General features: G+C 31.9%; 2 protein-coding genes across 2 annotated transcripts; both read left to right on the top strand.

The window, feature by feature from the left end:
- The first annotated feature begins 5,432 nt into the window (after positions 1 to 5,432).
- LOC133698353 (flavonol synthase/flavanone 3-hydroxylase-like) lies at positions 5,433 to 8,168 on the top strand. The gene is made up of 3 exons (XM_062121244.1): positions 5,433 to 6,045; positions 6,544 to 6,871; positions 7,755 to 8,168. The coding sequence occupies exons 1-3, from the start codon at positions 5,579 to 5,581 to the stop codon at positions 7,965 to 7,967; spliced, it is 1,008 nt and encodes a 335-aa protein (XP_061977228.1). The 5' UTR covers positions 5,433 to 5,578; the 3' UTR covers positions 7,968 to 8,168.
- A 4,015-nt stretch (positions 8,169 to 12,183) lies between these two features.
- LOC133699455 (flavonol synthase/flavanone 3-hydroxylase-like) lies at positions 12,184 to 13,510 on the top strand. The gene is made up of 4 exons (XM_062122689.1): positions 12,184 to 12,414; positions 12,541 to 12,579; positions 12,662 to 12,802; positions 13,101 to 13,510. The coding sequence occupies exons 1-4, from the start codon at positions 12,199 to 12,201 to the stop codon at positions 13,311 to 13,313; spliced, it is 609 nt and encodes a 202-aa protein (XP_061978673.1). The 5' UTR covers positions 12,184 to 12,198; the 3' UTR covers positions 13,314 to 13,510.
- Positions 13,511 to 26,030: the final 12,520 nt, after the last annotated feature.

The following is a 26,030-nucleotide window of genomic DNA, read 5'->3' as shown; positions in this document are numbered from 1 at the left end:
TATAGGGTATTTAGATAATTATTTATATGCACTAAACTAAACAAAATTAAAAAAAAAAACACAATAAATTTTAATTCAACAAGGAAACCCAAATCCTAATTTAACTAATAAATGCTAATATTCTTAAATACAATAATTTAGAATAATTTTAAAGCATTAAAATTTACGAAATAAATAAATATCAATTTTCACAGTTACCCTTCATCCGCATCATCTATCTTCTTTCTCCATTTTTCTTTTAAACTGTGATCATCCATTTTAACCTCTCTCTTTTTCCCCTCTTTTCATGGAATATATATGAGAGGGAAGTGTGGGTGGCTCTGATGATGATCAAGAGATTCACGACATACAAGGATGACAATGAATTCCTTGATACTCAAGACTTTTTTTCATCAAATTAACTTAGAAGTGCTGAATCTGAATTATGTAAAATATGATATGATTCTAATTACGAAGATGTTAAAGGGCCTCCTGATATTAAAGATGACATGGATTCCTGCATTAAATCTATTAGATGTAACTATCTTTGAAACTGCCTAACACGGTCGAAAAAAAGGAGTAGGTAGTCTTTGGTCAATGATTAAAGATAATATCGGGAAAGGCCTCACTAGAGTTCATCTTCTAGTTTATTTCAATGAGCCCATCTCTTCTTTACAGAAATGTTTTGAGGATATGAAATACTTGTGCTGAATTCTGGAAGAAACTAAGGAGATTTTGTAGTTATACATAGCTGCAGTACTAGGGTGAACTACTATATATCAATCAAAATGTTGTTGCTGCAAGGTCTTTGTGCTTGACTGTGGAAGTGTGGTCCTAAAGCCTAATGGAGTCACTAAACTCTATTTTGTTATTTCTATTCTGCACCATTTCTAGTGTTGATGGAAGTCTTTCTTCTCAGTGCGCAAGTGTACATATTTTTAGTTTTATTGGAAGAATCTTAAACCCATCACCCTCTCGCACTTTACTATTCTTTTAACAAATATTTGATTACTATCTTGAAGAAGCTTTTGTTGGGCAATAGCCTTGTGTGAACACTCAATGTGGCGGCATTTGCAGTATCAGGATATGCATGTACTGATTGAAGACATTGTAAGCCATTCGATCCACTTCAGGGAGAGACATATAAGACCGATTATCCGGAATAAAGCATTAGCTTTTTCTTTGAGAAGGTATCATTCTCAATGCTAGAAGCATCAGCAATTGCTATTCCTATTTTATACATGTTTAGTATGACATGGTTTTTCACGATTGCTTCTCAAGAAAAACATATTGTAGTTGGAGAGCGTATTTGTGCATATTTATTGGAAACAGTCATTGTCCAAAAGTAGCAAAGGCCACTACAACCTGAACTAACTAGGTTAAGAATGCCACTTATAGTTTAATGCATATTCACACTAGCATTACAAGATGTGTTATTAATGAAGATCCTTCTATGTTATGGCACTAGAGATTAGGATATATTTTCATAAAAAAATTAAGAGATTAGTAAATGATAAGATACTTAGTATTCTTGATTGTACTGACTTTGAACTTGTATGGATTGCATTAAGGAAAAGCAAACCAACAAGTCAAAGAAAGGAGTAGTTCAAACATATTAGAAATCATTCATACTGATATATGTTGTCTATAGACAAAGTCTTACATAATAAGAAATACATCATCTTTTTTATAGATAATTACTCACAATACATATATGTTTACTTGCTTAATAACAAAAATGAAGCATGACATGCCTTTAAGATTGTTAAGATTAAAGTAAAGAAATAATATAGGAAACAAATTAAGATTGTGAGATTAAATAAAGATAGAGAATATTATGGAACATTCATAAAGGATGGATAAACACCTAGTTCACTTTCAAATTTTTTTCAAGAGAATGAGATAGTTGCCTAATACACTATGTTCGATTCACTAGATCAAAATGGTGTAGAAGAAATAAAAAACCAAACATTATTGAACATGGTACGAAGTATGCTTAACAACTTTAATCTACATGAGTCCTTGTAGATTGAAGAATTAAAGATAACAATGTACATATTAAATCGAGTTCCAACCAAGGTTGTTCCAAAAATATCATTTGAGTTATTGAAAGGTTAGAAATCGAGTTTGCAACATGTGTGTTTAGGGATGCCCATCTGAAGTAGGAATTTACAATCCACAAGAAAAGAAGTGAGACCCAAGAACCATTAGTGTGTGTTTCGTTACATATGTTGAAAGGTATAAGAGTATAGATTTTACTGTCGATCTCATAGTACTAGGATTGTGGAATCAAGAAATGCAAAGTTTTCTGAAAATGATTTGATCAGTGAGAGTAATCAATTCAGGAACATAGTTTTTGAGAAAGATCATTTATAATCATAACCTTCCACATCAAGTTATATATTGGTTATTGTTAACAGCATCATTCAAGTACAAAATGGGGTTTTAAGACCAACTATTAAAGTTTCACGAGCTATTAACAACATTTCAGTAGAATAGGTAGTTCAAGTATTACCAAGAATTTTTGAATAACCAGTTAAACCAAATACTTCTTAAGAAGATAATGGTACAATATTGAGAAGATCTACTAGAATAAAGAGATTAACAATTCATAATGATTATGTTATGTATCTATAAGAATCTGACGATAACATTGAAGTAAAAAATAATCCTGAATTTTTTTTTACAAGCTATAAGTTGCAAAGAATCAAAATTCTTGTATAATGCCATAAAGAAAGAGATGAATTCTATAAAGGGTAACAGAGTCTAAGATCTTGTTGAGTTGCCTAATAATACAAGATTCATTGAATGTAAATGAGTCTTTAAGACAAAGATAAACTCATTGGGATTGAAAAATATAAAGCAAGATTCGTTGCTAAGGGATTCATTCAAAATAAAGAAACTAATTACAAAGAGACTTTCTCCCTTATATCTAAGAAAGATTCTCTACGTATTATTTTGGTATTAAAAGCATATTTTGACTTAGAAATACAACGAATGAATGTGAAAACCATATTTCTCAATAAAGATCTAGAAGAGGAGGTTTACATGAAACAACCTGAAGGATTCTCCTCTAGTGATGATGAGCATTTGGTTTGCACGCTCAAGAAATCCATATATGGTTTAAAACAAGCATCCCAATAATGGTACTTTAAATTCTATGATGTAATTTATTTATTTGGAATTGAAGAAAACATCATGGATCAATGCATATACTAGAAAAATCAGTAGGAGTAGGACTTTTTTTCTTGTTTTATATATGGATGATATTCTACCTACGACCAATGATATAAGTTGTTGCATGAGGTGAAAAAATCTCTCTAAAGGCTTTGACATAAAGGATATAGGTGAGGCATCTTATGTCATTGACATTAAGATATACAAAGATAAATTTAAAGGCATTTTAGGTCTGTCTCAAAAAACCTATATCAATAAAGTTGTAAAGAGATTTTAGATGAAAGATTGTTTACCAAATGTTGCTTTGATTGTGAAAGGTGATAAGTTTAATTTGAATCAATGCCCGAAAAATAATCTTGTAAGGGAACAAATGAAGAACATTCCATGTGTTTATGTTGTAAGAAGCCCAATGTGCACTCAGATCTATACAAGGCCTGACATTACATTTATTGTGGGATTGTTAGCACAATATCACAGTGATCCAAGTATAGACCACTAGAGAGTTGTATAGAAAGTAATGAGATACCTTTAAAGGATCAAACACTACATACTTATGTATAGATATACAAACAATCTAAAAGTAATTGGCTAATCAGATTCAGACTTTGTTGTTTGTGTTGATTCATGCAAATCAACATCAGGATCTATTTTGTAGAAGTGTTAAATATTGGCCAGTGGAGTTGTATCTTGTAGAAGTGTTAAGTAGAATTTGAGTGCTACTTCTACTATGAAAGCTGAGTTCATTTTTTATTTTTAGGTTATTGCATATGGTGTATTTTTTTAAAGTTCCATATCTAGGTTAAAATTATGGATTCTATTTCTAAGCTATTAAAAATATATTGCGACAATTTAGATGTTTTTATGGCTAAAAATAACAAAAGTGGCAGGTGAAGTAAACATATCAACATCAAATATTTAGTCATAAAAGAATATGTTAAAAAAAAAAGTGGTTGTATGGGACCAAGAATAAACATAAGGTTTTTTCGTTAAGTGAGATCTCTAGATTTACACACTTATATACAAACTTTTACCTTAAAAATACACAATTAAATTTGAGTGTGCTAGAGATTAGAAATACCAAAACCTTTAAAAAAACTGAGTATTTTTCATCAATTATGAATGATATATTTTGATCTATTTATTTTTCCACGTTAGAATCTGAATGTAAATTATTCTAAACACATTCTTATATCTATCAAGTCTAATACAATCTATTTCCATTTGATTATAGTCTTATTTTAAGTAGGGGCACGACCTTCCTTACGTGATCAGAAAAAAATAGTGTGTGTGGTGTATATATATATATATATATATATATATATATATATATATATATATATGTGAAAATATGATAATTTTTAGTATCCGTTTAGTAATGTAGTATAAGATATTTTTAAAAGTAATTTTTAATTAAAAATATTTAAAAGTAATATTTTATTTTTATTTTTTATATCATCATCTAAAAATAAAAAATATATATATATTAATTTAATATTTTTTTTAAAAAAAAAATCTTGCGAAGAAGTTCGAAAAGGAAAAGTTCATACAGTGCCACGTAAACTCTTTCTCAATGGTTATCTTTCATGGTCTGAAATGAGGTGGCCGACAGTGCATTAATTTCCAATTCAGACATTTTCGGAATAAAAAGAAGAAAGATTTGGATAGTCCCTCGACGTCCACGTTAGCTTAGAGTTTTTGTTTTTAAGAATGTGAGGCTAGAATTTGATGACTTTCTTCTGGAGATTTGTACACTTTCTCCTGCATCGGATTCTGTCATCTCAAATATCTCCTGGCTAGATTGACGTTGGATCTACCAACCTAGAGACGATACAATCTGTGTGCGGTGGTTCTGATTAGTGGCTGATTTCCAATTTCCATTTTCGTTACGCTAAAGATAAATTTGGTTTGGATTTCTCAACCAATCAGCATCCCACATGTGTTTTCTTGAGTTAATCATCCTAATGAAGACTGATTTTGACAGATGCAGGGAATCCAATTGTTGTTTTTAGAACCATGATCGATGCAGCATTTAATCAGAATCAAAATATAGAAAAAATAAAAACATGTTTAGTAAAACAAATAAATACGAAAATATAAAATAAATGTTTTCATGATGATTTTAAAGTCTGAAAGATGTGTCATCACATCACGGGATGACACATCTTTCTACTATATTTTCGTATTTTATATATATCGAGATGAAAAACAAAAACCTTTCTACTATTTTCGTTTTTTATATCTTGAATTAGTAAAGAATTTAATAATCCAACCTAATCGGTGAATCACGAGATCGAACTGCCCTACCTATAATAAATTACAGACACTTTATTTACATGCTCGTAACTCAAGTCTCTCTCTATATATTGAGGCCAGTTTATTATGCTTTGAAGAGAAATTAAGAAACAAGAAGATAACCCTCAGGATGGAGGTTGATAGAGTTCAAACCATCGCTTCTTTGTCATTTGACAAGGAAGCGATTCCTGAAGAGTTCATCAGGCCAGAGAAAGAGCAGCCAGCAATAACCACATTTCGTGGTCTAGCCCCTGAGATTCCAGCCATTGATCTCAGTGACCCTGATCAAGAGAAATTAGTGGGTTTGATCGCCGATGCTAGCAAGGAATGGGGGATATTCCAGGTTATAAACCATGGAATTCCAAGTGATCTTATTGCCGAACTACAGGGTGCTGGTAAGAAATTCTTCGAACTCCCTCAGGAAGAGAAAGAGGCGTGTGCTAGGCCTCGTGATTCGAAAAGCATTGAAGGCTATGACTCCAAATTGCAGAAAGATCCCCAAGAAAAAAAATCTTGGGTTGATCATCTCTTTCATAGGATATGGCCTCCTCCTTCCATCAATTACCAGTTCTGGCCCGAAAACCCTCCTTCTTACAGGTCTGTTTTCTACCATTTAAATTGGGTTAAAAAAAATAAAAAATGTGCTGCATAAGACACAAGTATTCCCACGTAAGGACTAAATCCAAGTTCTTGCGAAGGGGGACAGATAATTTTCAGTAGTCAGCGCACATGAAAACAACCAAAAACTTTTGTAGGAACCCCTAAGTGGTTAGAAATTAACATATTTTGTTTCCACAGTCCTAGATGCCTCACTTTCCACTTTGGGGGGTACCGTTTCTTTTGACAACACAAGTAATCCTCAGCTGCTTGAAACTGTTTGCATCAAGATACAGTAAGCGTTTTGTAGATTATTCGATTGAGAATCTAGGTGGTGGTCATGTCTCAAACTTTTTCAAAATATCATTGAACTTACAAAATCTTGGAATATTTATACGAAATGCCACCCTGACACTAAAACTACACATTTTGACCCTCCCACTTTTCAAACCCTTGAGTCGTCCCTTTTACTAAATGATAATATTTTTCTATGAGCAGAGAAGTTACCAAGGAGTATGCTAAGTATATGAGAGATGTGGTAGATAAGCTATTCACAACCCTCTCTTTAGGGTTAGGGCTTGAAGGGCATGTGTTGAAAGAAGCTGCCGGAGGTGAACAAATTGAATACATGCTCAAAATAAATTACTATCCACCATGCCCACGTCCAGACCTAACACTTGGGGTAGTGGCTCATACTGATCTATCTGCCATCACCATTCTTGTGCCTAATGAGGTCCCCGGATTGCAAATCTTCAAGGATGACCATTGGATTGAAGCTAAGTATATTCCTGATGCCTTGATCATTCACATTGGTGATCAAATTGAGGTAATTTTCTTAGCCCTTTATTTGATTTTTCACTCAATTTTTCTTTTAGTTCTTTTATTGCATTCTCTATTCTTGTTTCTTCTCATGGGACTCCTAGCTATCTTTTTTGTTTTTCTTTCTTTTCCATTTCTAACAACAAATCAAATAAATTTCAATCTTGGAAATATATGCGATAATGTTAAGTTTTTCTTTAATAACAAGTTATTACTTACCAGTTGGCATTTAGTGGAGGAGGACTTAATGAGGCCTTTATGAGGAGTCCATCCTTCATTCATGGCAAAAGAAGGGTGTGGGCACAAAGCTCGTCGCGTTACTACAAAAAAGTTTACTATCGGTCTACTCATGAAATTAACTACAAAAAAGTTTAGAACATTTTACTATATATTTTTTCTGATTACAAAATATTTATCTTAGATACAACATAATCATTATTACTGGTTTCAATTTTGTGATGAATTAAACTCTTCACAAAACATTTAGAAAAAAATAATGATTGTATTGTTTTACACAACATGCATAGTATCATAGTTATTAAACCCGGTCTAGCGGATTGACTCGAAATTCGGTCAATCTAGTGGCTGGACCGAACCGGGTAAAATAAAAAATCGGGATGGGCAAAAACTTGAAAAAACCAGGTTGAACCATCGGGTTGACTTGTGACCCGGACGATCCGACAAAGTTATTTATTATTTTTTCAAATGTGTGTTTTCTCCTAGATAAACACTTATTTTTTTTATATTTTTTAGTTGGTTAGTTGGTTGTTAGTTATTTTTTTAATGTAAGATTTAAAGGATTTTATGCTACCTGTGTAATTTCTCTTGATTTACTTTTAATGGTTTCTAAAATTTGTCGACTACATATACACTTGGCAATTGGAATGCAGATCCTTAGCAATGGTAGGTACAAGGCTGTTTTGCATCGAACCACGGTGGCTAAAAATAGGGCAAGAATGTCATGGCCAGTTTTCTTGGAGCCACCAGGCGAGCTTGTGGTTGGTCCTCTTCCTCAATTCATTAACAAAGACAATCCTCCAAAGTTCAAGACCAAAAAATTCAAGGATTACACGTATTGTAAACTCAATAAGCTTCCCCAGTAGTGAGGACTGGGGAGATGTCACTGCCCATAAGCCTTCCATGAATTTCATATGCATGTAACTTGGTATTACTTTATGAGGTCTTGCTTTAGAGATGCCACTGGATTTAGCACTCAGAATAATGGTGTGCTCTCTGTGATGATAATATTATGGACCTGCTATATTTAATTTAATTTATGGCCAAAACCCTGTTGGGAATCTTAATTTTCTTCTTGTTTTCTCGAGTGCAAATTTACTATTTTATTTTTTTATGAATAGAAAGGTAATATAGCTAGGTGATACCGATTCAATTTGGCTCACAAAAATTAAGTTTATTTTTGTAGTTCTGCGAAAGATAGATTGCATATATATGTCAAATTTAAAAAAAAAATTGAAAAAAAAAATAGTATTATTTTTTAATATTTGAACCCTGATGTCAAAAAAAAAGGCACACAATTCCTATAATTATAGAGTTTAATTATAAAGCAATGGTGTATAAATAACATATCTCACTAATTAAATACAAAACATTATATTTTTCTTAAATTCACAGATGTTAAGAGATACTGATGAGAACCTAGGTAAACCATATATAAATCAACAACAACCAAGAATGGATAGCAGTAGAAATTCAAGCAGCTATAAATCGGCAACCAGAGGCAATTTTCCTGAGGCAACTCGACATGAAGAAAGAAGTTTCCTACAAGGAAATGGAGAAAAAAAGTCTAGATTTAAGAGACTTTATATGTGGCAGAAACAACGTTGAAGTCAGCAACTCAACATGGCTTATTTAGGTCTCTGAGTTGAGAAGTTCTGGGTTTTAACTTAAGTTGAGAGTTCTAAATTCTCGCAGCTATCTCATTTTAGAATATGACTAGTTAGGTGACCGTGCTATATCACATGCTCACCTTTTATTTTGGTCTTAATACTCAGCAGGAGTCAAGGCTATTTAGGTTCTAAACAGGTAGGAATCAATCTATTTTAGGCTCTGCACAACCAACCAACAACCCAAGACTATTTTAAACTTTGTGTAAGAAAGTGTCAAACCTCTAGGCAGGCAACCCAAATGACACATGTGCGCAGGGGTATGGTCACCCCTGAGGGAGGACCAGAGCGCTACGTAGGCGCAGGGGGTGTACCGAGCCTCCAAGGAGCAACCCGAAGCGCAACGTGTCCCCACGTAGTTTTTCTTCGATAGTAATAATAATTTTTTAAAATTTATTAATGATGATGATAATAATAATAATAGTAATTTTTTGTTTTACCTTTCAAATCAAATCTATGGTTCTTTTTCAATATTAAGAATATTTTTTTTCTAATTTAGTAATTATTTGATTAATAATATTAATCATTATAAAAATAATAATATTTATAACAGAAAAGATAATATTTTTAATATTAATACTTTTTACTATAGTAAAAATAATAATATTCATAACACAAATAATACTATTTTTAATTCCAAGCATATTTAGAACGCAAATAATAATATTTTTTATATTAAAATTTTGAATTTCTTATAAAAATAATAATATTATAACACAAATAATAATATCTTTGATATGAATATGTTAAATTATAAGAAAAATAATAATATTTAGAACACAAATAGTAATATTTTGATATGAATACTTTTAATAATAAAAAAAATAATATTATTTTTTAGATGAATACTTTGTATGATAAGAAAAATAATAATATTTACAACGCAAATTATAATATTTTTTATATTAATACCCGGAATTGTTGAATATTTTTATTAACACTACACCACGGGTTAAATTTTTATTTTTATAAAAAATATCATAAAAATTTATAATATAAATGATAATATGTTTTCAATATTAAAACTAATATTTTCTTTGAAATTTATTATTTTATTAATAATATTAATTATTTTTAGTCATAAGAGAATGTGTTAAAGAAAAGAAAGTGGTCATTGAGCGTATTAGTACTGAATTGATGATACTTTTGACTAAGAGCATGCCACCTTAATTGTATTAACTATATTAGTTTTAAAGAAATTCTATTTGTTGTGATATTTTCTAATATTTATATGCACCTTAATTTATTTGAGAAAACTCATTTATATAGAACCAAGAATAAACATAACATTTATTTGTTAAGTAAGATTGTCACATATAGAATAATACTTGAGAAATTATATGCATTATAATACATGTAATGCAATACTCATTATTAAAGGAATTATCATCATCATTCATGCATTTGTTTTCTAAGAAAGATAAAGGATATGATTAAGAGTTAAACATATTAATTTAAGTGGAAGAATGATAAAGTTATGTTTTACTATATCTCTATTAATTTGAGATTCAATTTTTTTCAAGAATTTTAACTTTTGGTTCAAAAAATTAACTCTCATGTTAAATTGCAACAAAGTTATATATCAATTAAGATTTTAATGAGATTTTTTATCCCTAGACTTACACACTAATATACAAAATTTTACTTTAAAAATACACCATTAAATTTGAGTGTGCTAGAAATACCAAAACTTTTAAAAAAATTTGAGTACTTTTTGATCAGTGACTATCTTCATCAATTTATTTTTTTCGCATCAGATCTAAATGCAAACTGTTCTAAAAACATGCTTAGATTTATCAAGTCTAACACAATCTATTTCCATTTGTTTATTGTCTTGTTTTAGGTTGGACTATGGCCTTCCTTACATGACCAGAAGAAGAAAATATTGTGTGATCTACGTATTTGTGTGTAGAAATATTGTACTAGAATTTGATGCTGAATGGATGACAATTCAAAAATAAAAAAATCTGGAGATTTCTTCTCAAGTATCTCCTGGCTAAATTGATGTTGGATCTACCAACCTAAAAATAAAATAAAAAATGGAAAGATATATTCATCGATCATTTGTGATTAGTGGCTGATTTCCAATTTCCAATTTCGTAAAGATAAATTTGGTTTGGATTTCTCAACCAATCAGCATCCCACATGTGTTTTCTTGAGTTAATCATACTAATAAAGACTGATTTTGACAGATGCAGGGAACCCAATTGTTGTTTTTAGAACCATGATCGATGCAGCATTTAATCAGAATCAAAATATAGAAAAAATAAAAACATGTTTAGTAAAACAAATAAATACGAAAATATAAAATAAATGTTTTCATGATGATTTTAAAGTCTGAAAGATGTGTCATCACATCACGGGATGGCACATCTTTCTACTATATTTTTGTATTTTATTAAGTAATACTTTAATATATTTACTTATTAATATATTATATTATTATAATTATTATTATATTATAATATATTATATAACTGTTTTTTTTTTGTTTTTTTTAATGAATTTTTTTGTTTGATTTAGTTTGTTAATGTTAAATTTTTTTTATTTAGTTATCAGATTTAATTTTATGATACGGATCCCGAGTTTGATGAGTTAACATAATTTGAAGAGTTAATCCGGATTTTTTTTAATTTAGTTTAGTTTGTTAAAGTTAATTTTCTTTCTATTTAATTATCAGACTTTCATGACACGTATCCTGGACTTGACGGGTTAACTTGATTTGATGGGTTAACCCGGTTTGATGGGTAAACCCTTCATATTTTTTTTTATTTAGTTATCAAACTTTCATGATGCGAATCCCAAATTTTACGGGATAACCTGGTTTAAAGGGTTAACCCGATTAATTTAATTTTTTTTCTTCATTAATTTTTTTTTCCTGTTGATTTTTTTTCTTTGTTTTTCTAATTAATCGATTTAATTATCACACTTTTATGACACGACCTTATAGCCAGACCCACATCCAATATTCTTGGATCCGGTGTTGCAGTCAGACTCACTTAAACTTGGGTTATGCAAGTTTAATGTTATTATTAATATTATAAATATTACTCTTAGGTCGGTCGTTGCAGCCAAACTCAAGATACTTGGGTATAACTTTGCAGAAAACCCCAAGATTTTTAATTTTTTATTTTTTTATATATTTTTTATGCCAAAAATAACCCGCGGCATCGCGCGGGTCATGTAACTAGTACATATCGAGATGACAAACAAAAACCATTCTACTATTTTCGTTTTTTATATCTTGAATTAGTAAAGAATTTAATAATTAATCCAACCTAATCGGTGAATCACGGGATCGAACTGCCCTACCTATAATAAATTACAGACACTTTATTTACATGCTCGTAACTCAAGTCTCTCTCTATATATTGAGGCCAGTTTATTTAGCTTTGTAGAGAAATTAAGAAACAAGAAGATAGCCTTCAGGATGGAGTTCGATAGAGTTCAAACCATCGCTTCTTTGTCATTTGACAAGGAGGCGATTCCTGAGGAGTTCATCAGGCCAGAGAAAGAGCAGCCAGCAATAACCACATTTCGTGGTCTAGCCCCTGATATTCCAGCCATTGATCTCAGTGACCCTGATCAAGAGAAATTAGTGGGTTTGATCGCGGATGCTAGCATTCACGATAAGTTTCAAAAATTTGTTTGAGGGAATGTTTAGGATTGTCTGTACTATATTGAATATTGAATGTTAGAAACAACTTGATATTTGAGGAATGAAAACCAATATAGAAAGATATCCTATGACATTTATTTTACTTTGTTGCAGGTTGGATTAGGAATCTCAACTCTTTTTTTCGGTATACCGGTGCTGATCTATACAGGAATCATCAATGTATTTCGGCTTAGTCTGCTTAATTTCTGATTTAGTGTGGGTTTGTTTTGCTTAGCTTAATAGTAGGGTTATAAATTTTCTTGTATTTCTTGTGCCTAATGAGGTCCCCGGATTGCAAATCTTCAAGGATGACCATTGGATTGAAGCTAAGTATATTCCTGATGCCTTGATCATTCACATTGGTGATCAAATTGAGGTAATTTTCTTAGCCCTTTATTTGATTTTTCACTCAATTTTCTTCCATATTTTAGACACGGAACAATATATTACTGCTGAAACATGGAAGAAATGAAATCTTAGATCAAAACACTATGTTTCAATTTTGTGATGAATTAACTCTTCTCAAAACATTTAGAAAAAATAATGATTGTTTTGTTTTACACCAGGCATGGGCACTATCATTTAAAGGCTATCTGTACAATTTCTCTTGACTTATTGTGTTAATGGTTACAAAAATTTGTCAACTACATATACACTTGGCAATTGGAATGCAGATCCTTAGCAATGGTAAGTACAAGGCTGTTTTGCATCGAACCACGGTGGCTAAAGATAGGGCAAGAATGTCATGGCCAGTTTTCTTGGAGCCACCAGGCGAGCTTGTGGTTGGTCCTCTTCCTCAATTCATTAACAAAGACAATCCTCCAAAGTTCAAGACCAAAAAATTCAAGGATTACATGTACTGTAAACTCAATAAGCTTCCCCAGTAGTGAGGACTTGGGAGATGTCACTGCCCATAAGCCTTCCATGAATTTCATATGCATGTAACTTGGTATTACTTTATGAGGTCTTGCTTTAGAGATGCCACTGGATTTAGCACTCAGAATAATGGTGTGCTCTCTGTGATGATAATATTATGGACCTGCTATATTTAATTTTATGGCCAAAACCCTGTTGGGAATCCTAATTTTCTTCTTGTTTTCTCGAGTGCAAATTTACTATTTTATTATTTTATGAATAGGAAGGTAATGTAGTTAGGTGATACCGATTCAATTTGGCTCACAAAAATTAAGTTTATTTCTATAGTTCTGCCAAAGATAGATTGCATATATATACTCCATATATGTCAAATTCAAAAAAAAAAAAAACATTATCTCACTAATTATAATTATAATGTAGTTAGGTATTATTTTTTAATATTTGAACTTGATGACAAAAAAAAAAGAGCACACAATTCCTATAATTATACAGTTTAATTATAAAGCAATGGTGTATAAATAACATTATCTCACTAATTATATACAAAACATTATATTTTTCTTAAATTCACACATGTCTAGAGATATCACTACGAGAAAATCGGCGAAAATCAACATAATTACCGATGGAATTTTTTTGTTGGTAATTTTTACTGACAGATATATTTTTGTCTCTAATTTTGTTGGTCTATACCGATTGACCTTTGTTGCCAGTAATAATTACCGACATAATCTATAGAATTTTGAAAAGAAGAAATAGTGTGATAACGTAAAGTTTTTTCAGATGATTTTACTGATGGAATGACCGAGGGATTCAAACCGGGATCTTCGTATAGTGACGTGACGCATTCACAGTCAGAATTACCGACGGGTATTGTCGCATGTGTGCGGCGAAAACAACCACCCTCAAAATTTTCTCTTATCTAAAAATGTGGGGAGATAAGGAATTCTTGTCTCTTATCAATGAAAAATTAGAATTGGAGTCGCTACCTAGTATTTTGGTCACTAGGAATCGTAAATGGTCTCAGAGATCGGGTACGGGAATTGGTTGGATAAAGGGAAGGTATTAGCATCCCAAATACGCCCTACCTAAGGTAAGTTGTATTATTTTATTGTATGATAAAATCTAAGGTCTTGTCGTGTTTTCTAGTTGTTGGTTCATCAATGATTTAAGAAAAGTCCTTCTTGGTAAGGAGATCCTTATCTTATCGGGTAATTCTGACGTCAACAAAAAAAATTTAATATCCGGAATACGTCTTACGTATCAGATCATAACCCTAGATATTAAAAGAAAACAAAATAATTTTTTTGGAATTTTTAAAATATTGGCCTAGTTCTCGCAACTTTAATAAACTAGTTATTAAAGCCAAAATACATGCCAAAAACATATTTTTGAAATTTTATTTGTTGTATTCAAATACAATATGATTTTTTTTATTTTCGAGAGACTTGGCCATATGCATAAAAACAAAATATTTTATATATTTTTTTTTATGAAAATCAGGTATTTTAATACCGGATTTGTATCTTTATAGTATAAAAATACAAACCAATATCGATCAAAATGCAGTAAAAACTATATGAGAAAATCACAAATTTTTTTAAAAGATTTTTGGAAATTTTTTTTGGGCTTGGTCCAGCGCAGCCCATCGCACTGTTCATCCTTCTTCTTGCAAGTAACTTAAGACGCAGGCGACACTATTTATTACAAGGACTGTGGAAGGAACTTGAACATACATGATGCTGGAGAGATGAAGACGATGGTGATGCTGACTTCTTCTTATGCGTTCTCTGCTTCAGGTTGTTCTCCTCTCTTTGCTTTCTTCTCTTTAGTTTCTTATGCTCTTCCTTACGTTCCCCACTGTTTTCTCTTCCTTGCGTTCCCCTCTCCCTCTGTTTTTCCTTTCCTCTCTCGTTGCTTTTCCTTCTCTGTTCTGCTCTCTTCCTCCTCTCAGTCTCATCTCGCTCTCCTCTTTTATTTTCCCTTACTCTTCTTCTTTCTCCTTTCTCATTCTCCTCATGTCTCGTTCTTCTTTTTTTTATGTGTTTCTGCCTTGTTCTTTTTTCTTTCCCTCTCCATGTCTTCTTTTCTCCTTTCCATCCTCCCCCTGTCCATCTCTCCTCTTGCTTTTATAGCCAAAAGATGCATGCTTTAAGGTAACGGTCGGAGTGAATCACGGTGGCGAGGAACATCAGCCGCCAGATGTGCCTCCCCTTGACTGCAGCTCTGCTATCTCTGCCGCTAATGCTTCCCCTGTTTTTATTGCCAGCCGTTTTATTTGAAGAAGACAATGAATAGCTTTGAGTGAAACGACATGGTTTTGCCATTTTAACTGATATTTCTGATTTGGTCCTTGGATGTTTATGCAATTTTGTAATCAAGCCCCCCCCCGGAAAAATCATAATTAGATCCCTTGATTTTAGCACCTTTTTCTGTTTTGGTCCTTGATTTTGGATTGTTTCAATTAAGTCCCTAATTGGCCATCAAACTTCAATAATTATGCAATTAAACCCCTGATTTGGCCAAATCAACTCTTTAAAATTATAATTGGACCCTAGAACTTTAATTTCATCCAATAAAAGCCTTAATTGACTTAAAAATCTATTTTTTTTTGCAATCAAACCCTCCATAAATTCAATTAAACCTTGGATAAAATTTAGTTGAGTCCATAAACATCTGATTTTGGACTTTTCTTCCATAAATTGAATTTTCGTTGTCAATAGGGCTCTCACTAATCAAAAATATACTGTCAAATTTCAACTTTTTTTTCTGCATTCCAGCATCTTTTTCTCGCTCCTATTATTTTTTGGCTTTCTTCTGAATATATATATATATATATATATATATATATATATATATATATATATCCATGTATTTAGGGTAACAACAGGTATACCGAGAGAATTTATCCGTCGGTGATTCCATCTGTAAAAGCCAATATATCCATACTCTGCCGACTCTATCCTCCTCTATTTCTCCTTCTTCTTCCTTATCCCAACTCTCCCCTTCCAAACTACAACCAACCACCCATCCCAACTCCCCCTCTCTTTTTAACACAAGCACTCAAGTTTCTTATACTTTTTATATGTGGTCACAACATCCGTTCTCCGATTAATTTATTGTGAATTTTATCATTTTTTATAAGTAAATCTATCCTTTTTAGTTTTAACATTTAAATGTCAATTTTATTATTTTTAAATGTTTTTTTAGTATATGTATTTTGCTAACGTATGTACTTGTTTTATTGTTATTTGTCAAATAAACTTGTAGTATGAATGTATAATTTTGTAGTTGTTATAGTTTGTTTTAGATTTTGTCAAATTGTATTTATTTGTAAATTGTTGAAACTTTGTTTGAATTACACTGAATTAGATGTATTGTGATGAAATAAATAATAGCTTGTCTAACGGGTCCATTTTAATTTTTATCAATTTTATTGCAGAGTTATGATTTCCGTAAATTTATATATGTATAAATTTGTATGGACGTTGATAATTGATAATTGATAATTGATAATGAATATTTAACATAAGTGTTTTTTTAGTTTGTTGGGTAATGTTGGGGCAAACCAATATTTTTGTAAATTTATTTACGTAACATAGTTAATTAATACATGTTGTCATCATTATTTTATAGAGGTTCGATAGAAGTCATGGATGATCGTTCATAGATGTATCGAGACTCATCCCAATGATTGCAAAGGATGAATTATTGTAATGGGGTTCAGGGTTTTATTAATTTCGCAACATCTATTCAGAGGAATTTTACTGATGGCGGTATTAGGTGTCCATGCAGGAAGTGTAAAAATAAAAAGTTTTTGTATCAAGATGTTGTAATGATGCATCTTTTAACTAAAGGGTTCATAAAGGATTACCTGTGTTGGTATGCACATGAAGAACTATTTGTTCCTAATGAGAGCAAGGTAGAAAGGGTGGTTGGGTTAACTTTTAGTGCTAGCAACGTGCATGAAGTTGTAAATGACAACAATTATCCTTACAGGAATATGGTTATGGATGCAATGAGAATGAATCAAGGTAATGTTAGTTAATGTCCAATCGTAGAAGAAGAACCTAATACAGATGTAGCAATGTTTTTTGATTTGTTGAAAGATTCTGGCGAACCATTATGAGATGGGTGCATGAACCATTGTAAATTATCGGTCGTAGCATAAGTGTTTACCATCAAGTCAGATCACGGGTTAAGTGAGGTCAGTTATGACAAAATTATGGAATGGATGATAAGCATTTTACCTGAAGGGAACAAGCTTAAAGAGAACTTCTATGCTGCTAAGTCCATGATGAAACCCCTCGGTTTAGGATACTAGAAAATTGACATGTGCCCTAAATTCTGCATGATTTACTACCTTAAAAATGCTGAGCTGACCGAGTGCATGACATGTGGGCATTCTCGTTACAAATACAGAACTGGCATGGGAAAGAATCTAATGGCATATAAGAAACTTAGATACTTCCCAATCATACCTAGATTACAGAGGTTATTTATGTCACCAAGGACTGCTGAGCACATGACATGGCACCAATCACATAATACGGTTGATGGAGTGATGGTGCATCCTTCTGACGGCAAAGCATGGAAACACTTTAATAGTGTGCATCCTCACTTTTTAGTTGAATCAAGAAATGTGCGTCTTGGGTTGTGTACAATCGGATTCAACCCATTCGGGTCATTTGCTGCTTCTTATTCTCGTTAGCTAGTCATACTGACGGTTTATAACTGTCCACCAGGGATGTGTATGAGGCCAGAGTTCATGTTTTTATCTATGGTCATACCACGTCTCAGCAGTTCGAGTTGAAATATAGATGTTTGTCTTCGACCGTTGATTGATGAGTTCACACAGTTGTGGTCCTTCAGAGCTTTGACTTATGATATATCGAGGAAACATAATTTTGTTTTGAGAACAGCTTTGATGTGGATTATCAATGATTTCTCAACTTATGGAATGACTTAAAAGTGCATTTTCATTAAGGCTTTATATCATCATATTGCACTAAAGTATCATTAAATTCCCTAACTATAACATGTTTTATAATAACAAGTCTGATAATATAAGATACTTTTAATTTATGGTAAATACTCATTTTAAATGCAGGTTTATCCCATAATTCAAAGGATTGATTGATGTGATTAACTATTGAAAGTGAACAGATAAAAAAAGAACTAAGCTAAGAGAAGAGATGCTGGTTCAATTCCAAATTGAAACACCATTCGGTTATTGGATCATAACTGAAGTTGTAGACCTTGGATTTAGGTCTGCTTTATATGGATGGAAAGATAAGACATAGACCTAAAACTTTCATGAAGAGCCTAAAACTCAATTCTTCCTTTTTCAAGTTCAAATCTTAGCAACAACGAAGAAGTTGGAATCTGTCCTACAACTCAGATATTGTTCGGTTTTTAGCTCATATCTTGAGTTCTAGGAGTCCAAATGAGCTTTAGTTTTTTTTTTTGGAAAGCTAAGATAATTGCCCACAGCTTTCATGGAACAAAGGGCTCAAATTCTGATGTTAGCAATGACATTTTAGCCAGCCAACAATATCAATAACCAGCAGCCAACAATGTCAAAAACCAGCCACCAAATCAGTGGTTGGCCACCAACTATTTTCTTAGTCAACCAATCCATAGTTCTAAATCTTAGCCTATAAAAGGAGGCATTTACCATGTATTTAGTCATCTTGATTTTCAGATCAAGATCATTTTCTTGCTTTCTTTCTTTATATTTTTGTAATGCTTAAGTTTTGCTTTCATTAATCTCTTGTTTATGCTTTTCATCATAACTATGCTCTTATCTAGTTTATTTATGTTCTTCTTCTTCATTATAGCTAAGTTAATTATGTCAAGGTGAAAAGGTTTTACTAATGGTGTTAGAATAGGTATAATATAAACTCAAAATGGACTTCAATGTTTATATCCAAGACAGTTTTCTATTAACATGTCTTATCTTTTTATCTTACTAATTATTAATACTTTGCTTGTTAAATGACTATCTAGATTTATGTTGTATAACACTTGGTACATCAAATACTTGATCATTCATAGTCTTCGGCTGACATCGTTGTTATCAGAGGAACTTGATTTGTTGTTAACATAAGTTAGCATCATGAATGCCTGATGATATTTATAAGTATGGTGTTACCTAAATAAGATAATTAATATGATCATGTTAATACTTTATAATGAGCCATTAATGATAAATCATCCGATTGGAACCTCTTTTGTGTGTGGTTTCCAGTTGAGAAATAAAAAGAGTTTATATTATATTTATTTGAAATACCGTTAGTGGATCCTCTAACCTTGACAACTGTTTTTATCATTGTTTAGTCTTCACATCTCAAAGTCCTTTTTAAATCATCATCATCATCACCATTATTATTATTATTATTATTATTATTATTATTATTATTATTTATAATTTATATAGTTCACCTCCTTGTGGTTCGACCCTGGTCTTGCCGAGTTATTTATTACTTTGACACTCCTGCACTTGGGATAAGACATCAACTCTTTAATCGTGTCAAGCTTCGTGTTAGAGCAAAATGCACAACTACTAGTCTACAAATGGCTTAAGAGTTTGTGTTTTTTTGATAAACATGCCTTAAACATATCAAGACTAGTTAATATGGAGGAATGCAGATTATATGGAATGAAGAGTCATGATTGCCATGTGTTTATGCAAACACTCATTCCATTAGCTTTTCGTGATTTGTTGCCAAAGGGGATATGGGTTGCACTCACGGAGATCAATCATTTCTTTAGAGATATATGCTCTACCAAGTTGAATGTTGATCACATTGAAAGGCTTGAAATGAATATCGTCGAGACAATATGCAAACTTGAGATGATAATCCCTCTATTATTTTTTTGACTCACTGGAGCATCCACCCGTACATTTACCGTATGAGGTAAAAGTTGGAGGACTAGTCTAGTATAGATAGATGTATCCATTCGAGAGGTTAGATATTATAGTTGCAATGTAATTTATAATTAAAAGTTTTTTCATTATTTTTTTAATTGATAATTTTTGTTTAATTCTATATATGCAGGTACTTGTTCAATCTTAAAAAAAGGGGTTAAGAACAAGGCACATGTTGAGGCTTCAATATGTGAGGCCTATATTGTTGAGGAGATCTCAATCTTTATCTCGTACTATTTTGAACCTCATTTAAGAACGAGAATCAACTGTGTTCCACGACATGATGATGGTGGTAAAGTGCCTTCAAATGGGAACTTGTCAATATTCTCCAATCCTGGACGACCCACACCTAAAAATGTTGTAAGGGGAAGATAATTTTTCTGAAATAGAGTTCAGACAAGCACACAATTATGTTTTATTTAACTGTAATGAGCTGAGACCTTTTATTAAGTAAGTTGATATACTACTTAAACTTTGTGAAGATTGTACTATTTATTTATTGTAATATCATAAACTCATATAATTTAGAACAACCTTGTAGGCAACATCGACAATATTTACTGTCAAATAACTCATAGCTGACCGAATCCCAAATCTTTCAATTACAAGATGAACAATTTATCACGTGGTTTAGAACACATGTAAGTCCTATCATAAACTCATTATCTCTTGCAAGGTAACTGTATGTCAATATTACAGAATGTCCGTTTATTGATTATTGTTGTATTTGATATGCAAGGTTGATCAATTGGGAGGTAGTGCTGCTATTTCATTATCTTTACTAAGCCTGGACCCTGAAAGAAAAGTCAAGTACTATAATGGGTATTTTGTCAATGGATATGTGTTTCATACTAAAGAATATGAGCATGGAAGAAAGACATATAACAGTGGTGTTTGTATTAAGGGATCGACTTCTAGTGAGTTTGAAGTTGACTACTATGGAAAATTAGAAGAAGTCGTCGAATTGCAATAGAGTGTTTTTTTCAAATGTTATTGGTATGGCACAACTGACACAGGAATCAGAGTAGATCCTCATTATGATCTCGTTGAAATCAACTCAAAAGCTAGACTCCGCAACGTAAACGATGTCTTTTTTTCGTAAAGCAATGCCAACAAGTTTATTACACATACACCCCTTCCTTTAGAAAGGACCGATCAAGAGTTGATTGGTTATCCATTTTAAAATAAAACTCAGGGGTTATGTCGAGGTTGTTCAGGATGAGAACGAAGACACAAGTGTGATAGATGAAGTCTTTCAAGTTAGTGAGTTGGTTGAACCATATCGAGTTGTTCCTTCGATTGACTTAAGAAGAAAATTTGAATTTTCATGTTTTCGATGACAATCTTGTTGATGTTGACGCAAAGGAGTTGAATGTTGTTTTGAGCTCTAGTGGACTAGAGAATGTTGATGAAGAAGAAGATAACCACATTGAAGAGTCAAGGAAGCTGATAACAATTCAATTAAGGACGAAGATGAAAATTCTGACTAAATATGATCAGAACACGAAAGTCTAATGCCTTTTTTTATAATGTAATATTATGGATGATATTTTGGAACATGAAATATTTATTTTATAATTGTTTGTTGTTGTTATTGTGTTGTGCGGTAAGTTTGCATTTTAAGCGTTTGTGTAAGAGGATAAATAGGCAATACAAACAAAACATGTAAAAGTATGACACAAATATCAACGTCCATACAAAAGGAAACAATCACCGACGCCAATACGGTCGTCGGTATTTTACCAAGAGTTGCAAAATATTTACTGTATTTGCCACCATCACCGATGACCATACTGACAACCAATGACCGTCAATATTTTACCGAGAGTTGCAAAATATTTATTGCATTTGCCACCATCATCGACGACTATACCAATAGAATCACCGACGGACGTTGCAAATTCCAATGCGTGTGACTGTCAAAGTGCTAGGTCAGTCGGTCCATTGATCGACGGAATCACCGACGAACTCAGCAATTCCAAGACGTGCATGCTCTAAAACCTTTATACCGACGGACATGCCGACGAAAATAAAAAATTCTAGAGGTATTTTTAAAATTTTAGTGTGAAATTCAAAATATACCGACGAAAATTTAATGCCATTGCTAGGAAAATATTATTCTAATTTCCATCGATAAATCCGTCTGTAAAATTATAGTATAAAACCCTCCCCATCCTCCGTGGTTCATTTTTTCTTCGTTCCTCATTCATCTTCTCTTCTCTTCTGCGTTCCTCATTTCATTTTTATTGTTTTGATTGTAGTTTTCAACATATTAAAAGGTATGATTCTCCTTTCTTTATCTTTGTATTTTTTTTACTTTTTTATTTTAGTTATGATTATTTTTGTTGTGTTTTTTGTTTTGTGTATTGTTTGTAGATAAAATCTTGAAATCAACACACTATTAAGGTAAACATTTTTCATTCCTAAAGTCTTTATTTTTTTTCTTTTTATTTGTTTGTATTGCCATAATAATTGAAAAACTTTGTTAAATTTGAATTGTTATTGTTGAATTTTCCTTTAAAATGTTAATTGAAATATAGAATTAAATTTTATTATTTTATCTTAATTTTATTATATTATGCTTGTTATGTTTTTTATTATTTCTATTAATTTTAATTGTTATTTATGAATTTGTATAGATGTTAGTTGAAAATATATAGATGTTAAATTTCTATAGATGTTAGGTTGTATAAAAGATTTTGCAATGAAGTCAATTGGCTTGTGGATATTATCAATATTTGTAGATATGAAAACTATGGATAGTCTCTAATATAGGGGAGGTGGTGGCGAATGATTTTTAAATAATAGAATTTAATTATGTAATTATTCATATAAATTTGTGTAGATGTGTAGAATGAAAGTTTAATTATTTTATTGTTTGTATTGTAATAATTATTTGAAATTTTTGTTGAATTTTAATTGTTATTGTTGAATTTACCATGGAAATGGTAATTGGAAATGAAGAATTAAATTTAATTATTTTATCTCAATTTTATTTTATTATTGCTTGTTATGTTTTTTATTATTTCCATTAATTTTAGTTGTCATTTATGTATTTCTATAGATATTAGTTGAAAATATATAGATGTTAAATTTCTATAGATGTTAAGTTGTATATAAGATTTTCCAATGGAGTCAATTGGTTTATGGTTATTGTAAATATTTGCAGGTTTGAAAACTGTGGGTAGTCTCTAGTATAGGGGAGGTGTTGCCGAATTTTTTAAATAATCGAATTTAATTATGTAATTATTCGTATAAATTTATGTATATGTGTAGAATGAAATCAACAGCACGTCGTCAGGAGACGGTTGCAGCTAGTTCTTCTAGCAGCAAGGATGACTTATCCTTAGGTGCTGATCACGAAGAGGCACCTGCGTTAACTTCTGATACAACTACTTCTTCTAGCGCAGTTTCACAGTGCAGAGGCAGTGTGCCTTCACAACGTGGTCAATTCACCTGCAAATACTAGGCATAATGGAAGGATGACCTTTCAATGTTAGTTTGTTTAGGTTTTAGTTTTTTTTGTTATACTTATAACATAATTTATGAACAACTAATTAGTATTTTATTAATTTTATTTAATTTCAGGTTCACAAACATTGAGGCTGCCCGGACAATAACATCGGTGTTTAAATCGTCGATGCAGAATCCATTATTTCAATGGAGTCAGGTTTCCAGACATCCTGAGTGGAGACCTAATATCGATGTATGGTTTCAACGATTTCAGGTAAGTGTTAACTTCTATTTTCCAGCTTATTTTTAATAAATTATTTTTATAATTTTATATCTTGTACTATTTTTATTTTAAATGAATTATTTATACACAGCACAAATTTGAGTGGGATAGTGCGAACAACAATGTTGTGAGGAGGGTATGGGAGAATCACGTGGCAACTAAGTAACATCGAAAATAATATATTTTTTTGATTTACAATTTTATATTCTAAATTCTAATTTGTTACTATGGAAGTAGGTTGCGTGATTTTTGATATGACATACAAAAAAAAGCAAAACGATACGCGAGAGATAACGATCTAGAAGGCTGGAATGAGGTGACGGTTTGACAAGAATTCAAACCGCCATTCATCTCGAGGGATATATGGATGCAATATATTGAGCACGTGATGTCTGAGCGGTTTGCACGACGCTCACAGTCTGGTGCCGACAATTAGAACTGACAAATTCATGGTTCGGTGACCACGCACACCGACGACTCGGATGGTAAGATTAATTTAAATGAAATATATCGTTGATTAATTTGTTGTTGCTTATAAATATATTTAACTTGCAACCATTTTTTCCTTACAGAGTACGTCTCTTGGATATGAGCCAAGCCCGATAGAGTTGTTTGTAAAGATGCATGTGCAGAGTCAAGACCGCCAAAAGAAGGTGCAACAGTTCATGAACAACTGTGCTCAACACTTCATGGTATGTTCGTTCAATTATTTTATATTGTAAGTTATTATTTTCTTGAATTGAATATAATGATTTTAAAAAAAAAATTCAGAAGACCTATAATAGCCAGTTGAGAGAGAGATATGGGGATGATTCTTCGACCCATCCGGATTTCAATCCGGATTTGTGGATGGAGGTAGGATCGTCTAGTGGACCTGATAAAAATCGGGTCTACGAGCTCTCTAACACTACAGTCGAAAACTTGTGGACGGCCCGTAGTGTCTCAACCATTAGGAGCTCTCCATCAGTATCGAGCACCCAGTCCGAGGAGTTCATGGCCTTGAAACAATAATATGAACGACTCTCGATGGATTATGATCAGCTCCGTCAAATGGTCATGGACATTAGATCAAGGATGGGTGATGATACATGTGCAGCTCTTTTTTTGTCGTACGGTCCTGGGAACAACCAGCCTCCTCCTCCAGCTCTGCCGTTATTCTAATTTAATTTTGTTTTTGAAACACATTAAATTTGTAATGAATATTTGAATGAATATTATTTAACATTATTTTTATATTTTCAATATTTAATACAATTTTATTTGGTTAATTAGTTTTTTTTACTATTAATCAATATAATATTTGAAAAAAAATTATTTATTCTAAATAATTTTTAAAAAAATATTTTTAAATAAAGACCGATAGCCTTACAGACGGAACAAGTCCGTCGGTATTAGACAGAGAGTTGAAAAAACTTTACTGCCCATGCCACAATTACCAACGAAATGTATCCGATGCGGTTTTCTTGAGGCAACTCGACAGGAAGAAAGAAGAAGTTTCCTACAAGGAAATGGATAAAAAAAAGTATAGATTTAAGAGACTTTATATGTGGCAGAAGCAACGTTGAAGTCAGCAACTCAACATGGCATAATTAGGTCTCTGAGTTGAGAAGTTCTGGGTTCTAACTTAAGTTGTGAGTTCTAATTTGTCGCAGCTATCTTAGATTAGAATATGATTATATATTTATTAGTTATTTTCCAATATTGTGGTTGGTCCCAAGCAGGCACTAAACCTTGGATGGAACCTAATGTTTGTCTGTTAGAATGTGAAACAACCTATTTGTTGTGAAACAACTAAATATATGACTCATTTGTGATTACCTTTAATCCTTTTATATCTGTTGGATTGAAATTTGAATTCATGACTAGCACCTGTTGTTTCTATTATGCAGTAGAACCATCAAAGCTTTTTTGCTTGAAAATTATGCGGGACCCTTCTAAAATATATAACAATTGGACAGAAAGATAATAATAAATTCTAAATTCGACACAAGTCATGAGGAAATAATGCATGTTTCTTTGTTTTATCGGAGCTAATGAAATGGGAAGAAGTAATATTTTGGT

The sequence above is a fragment of the Populus nigra genome, chromosome 7 (assembly GCF_951802175.1).
Source record: "Populus nigra chromosome 7, ddPopNigr1.1, whole genome shotgun sequence".
In the NCBI taxonomy this organism is placed as follows: Eukaryota; Viridiplantae; Streptophyta; class Magnoliopsida; order Malpighiales; family Salicaceae; genus Populus; species Populus nigra.
This window is presented reverse-complemented; position numbering and strand designations above follow the sequence as displayed.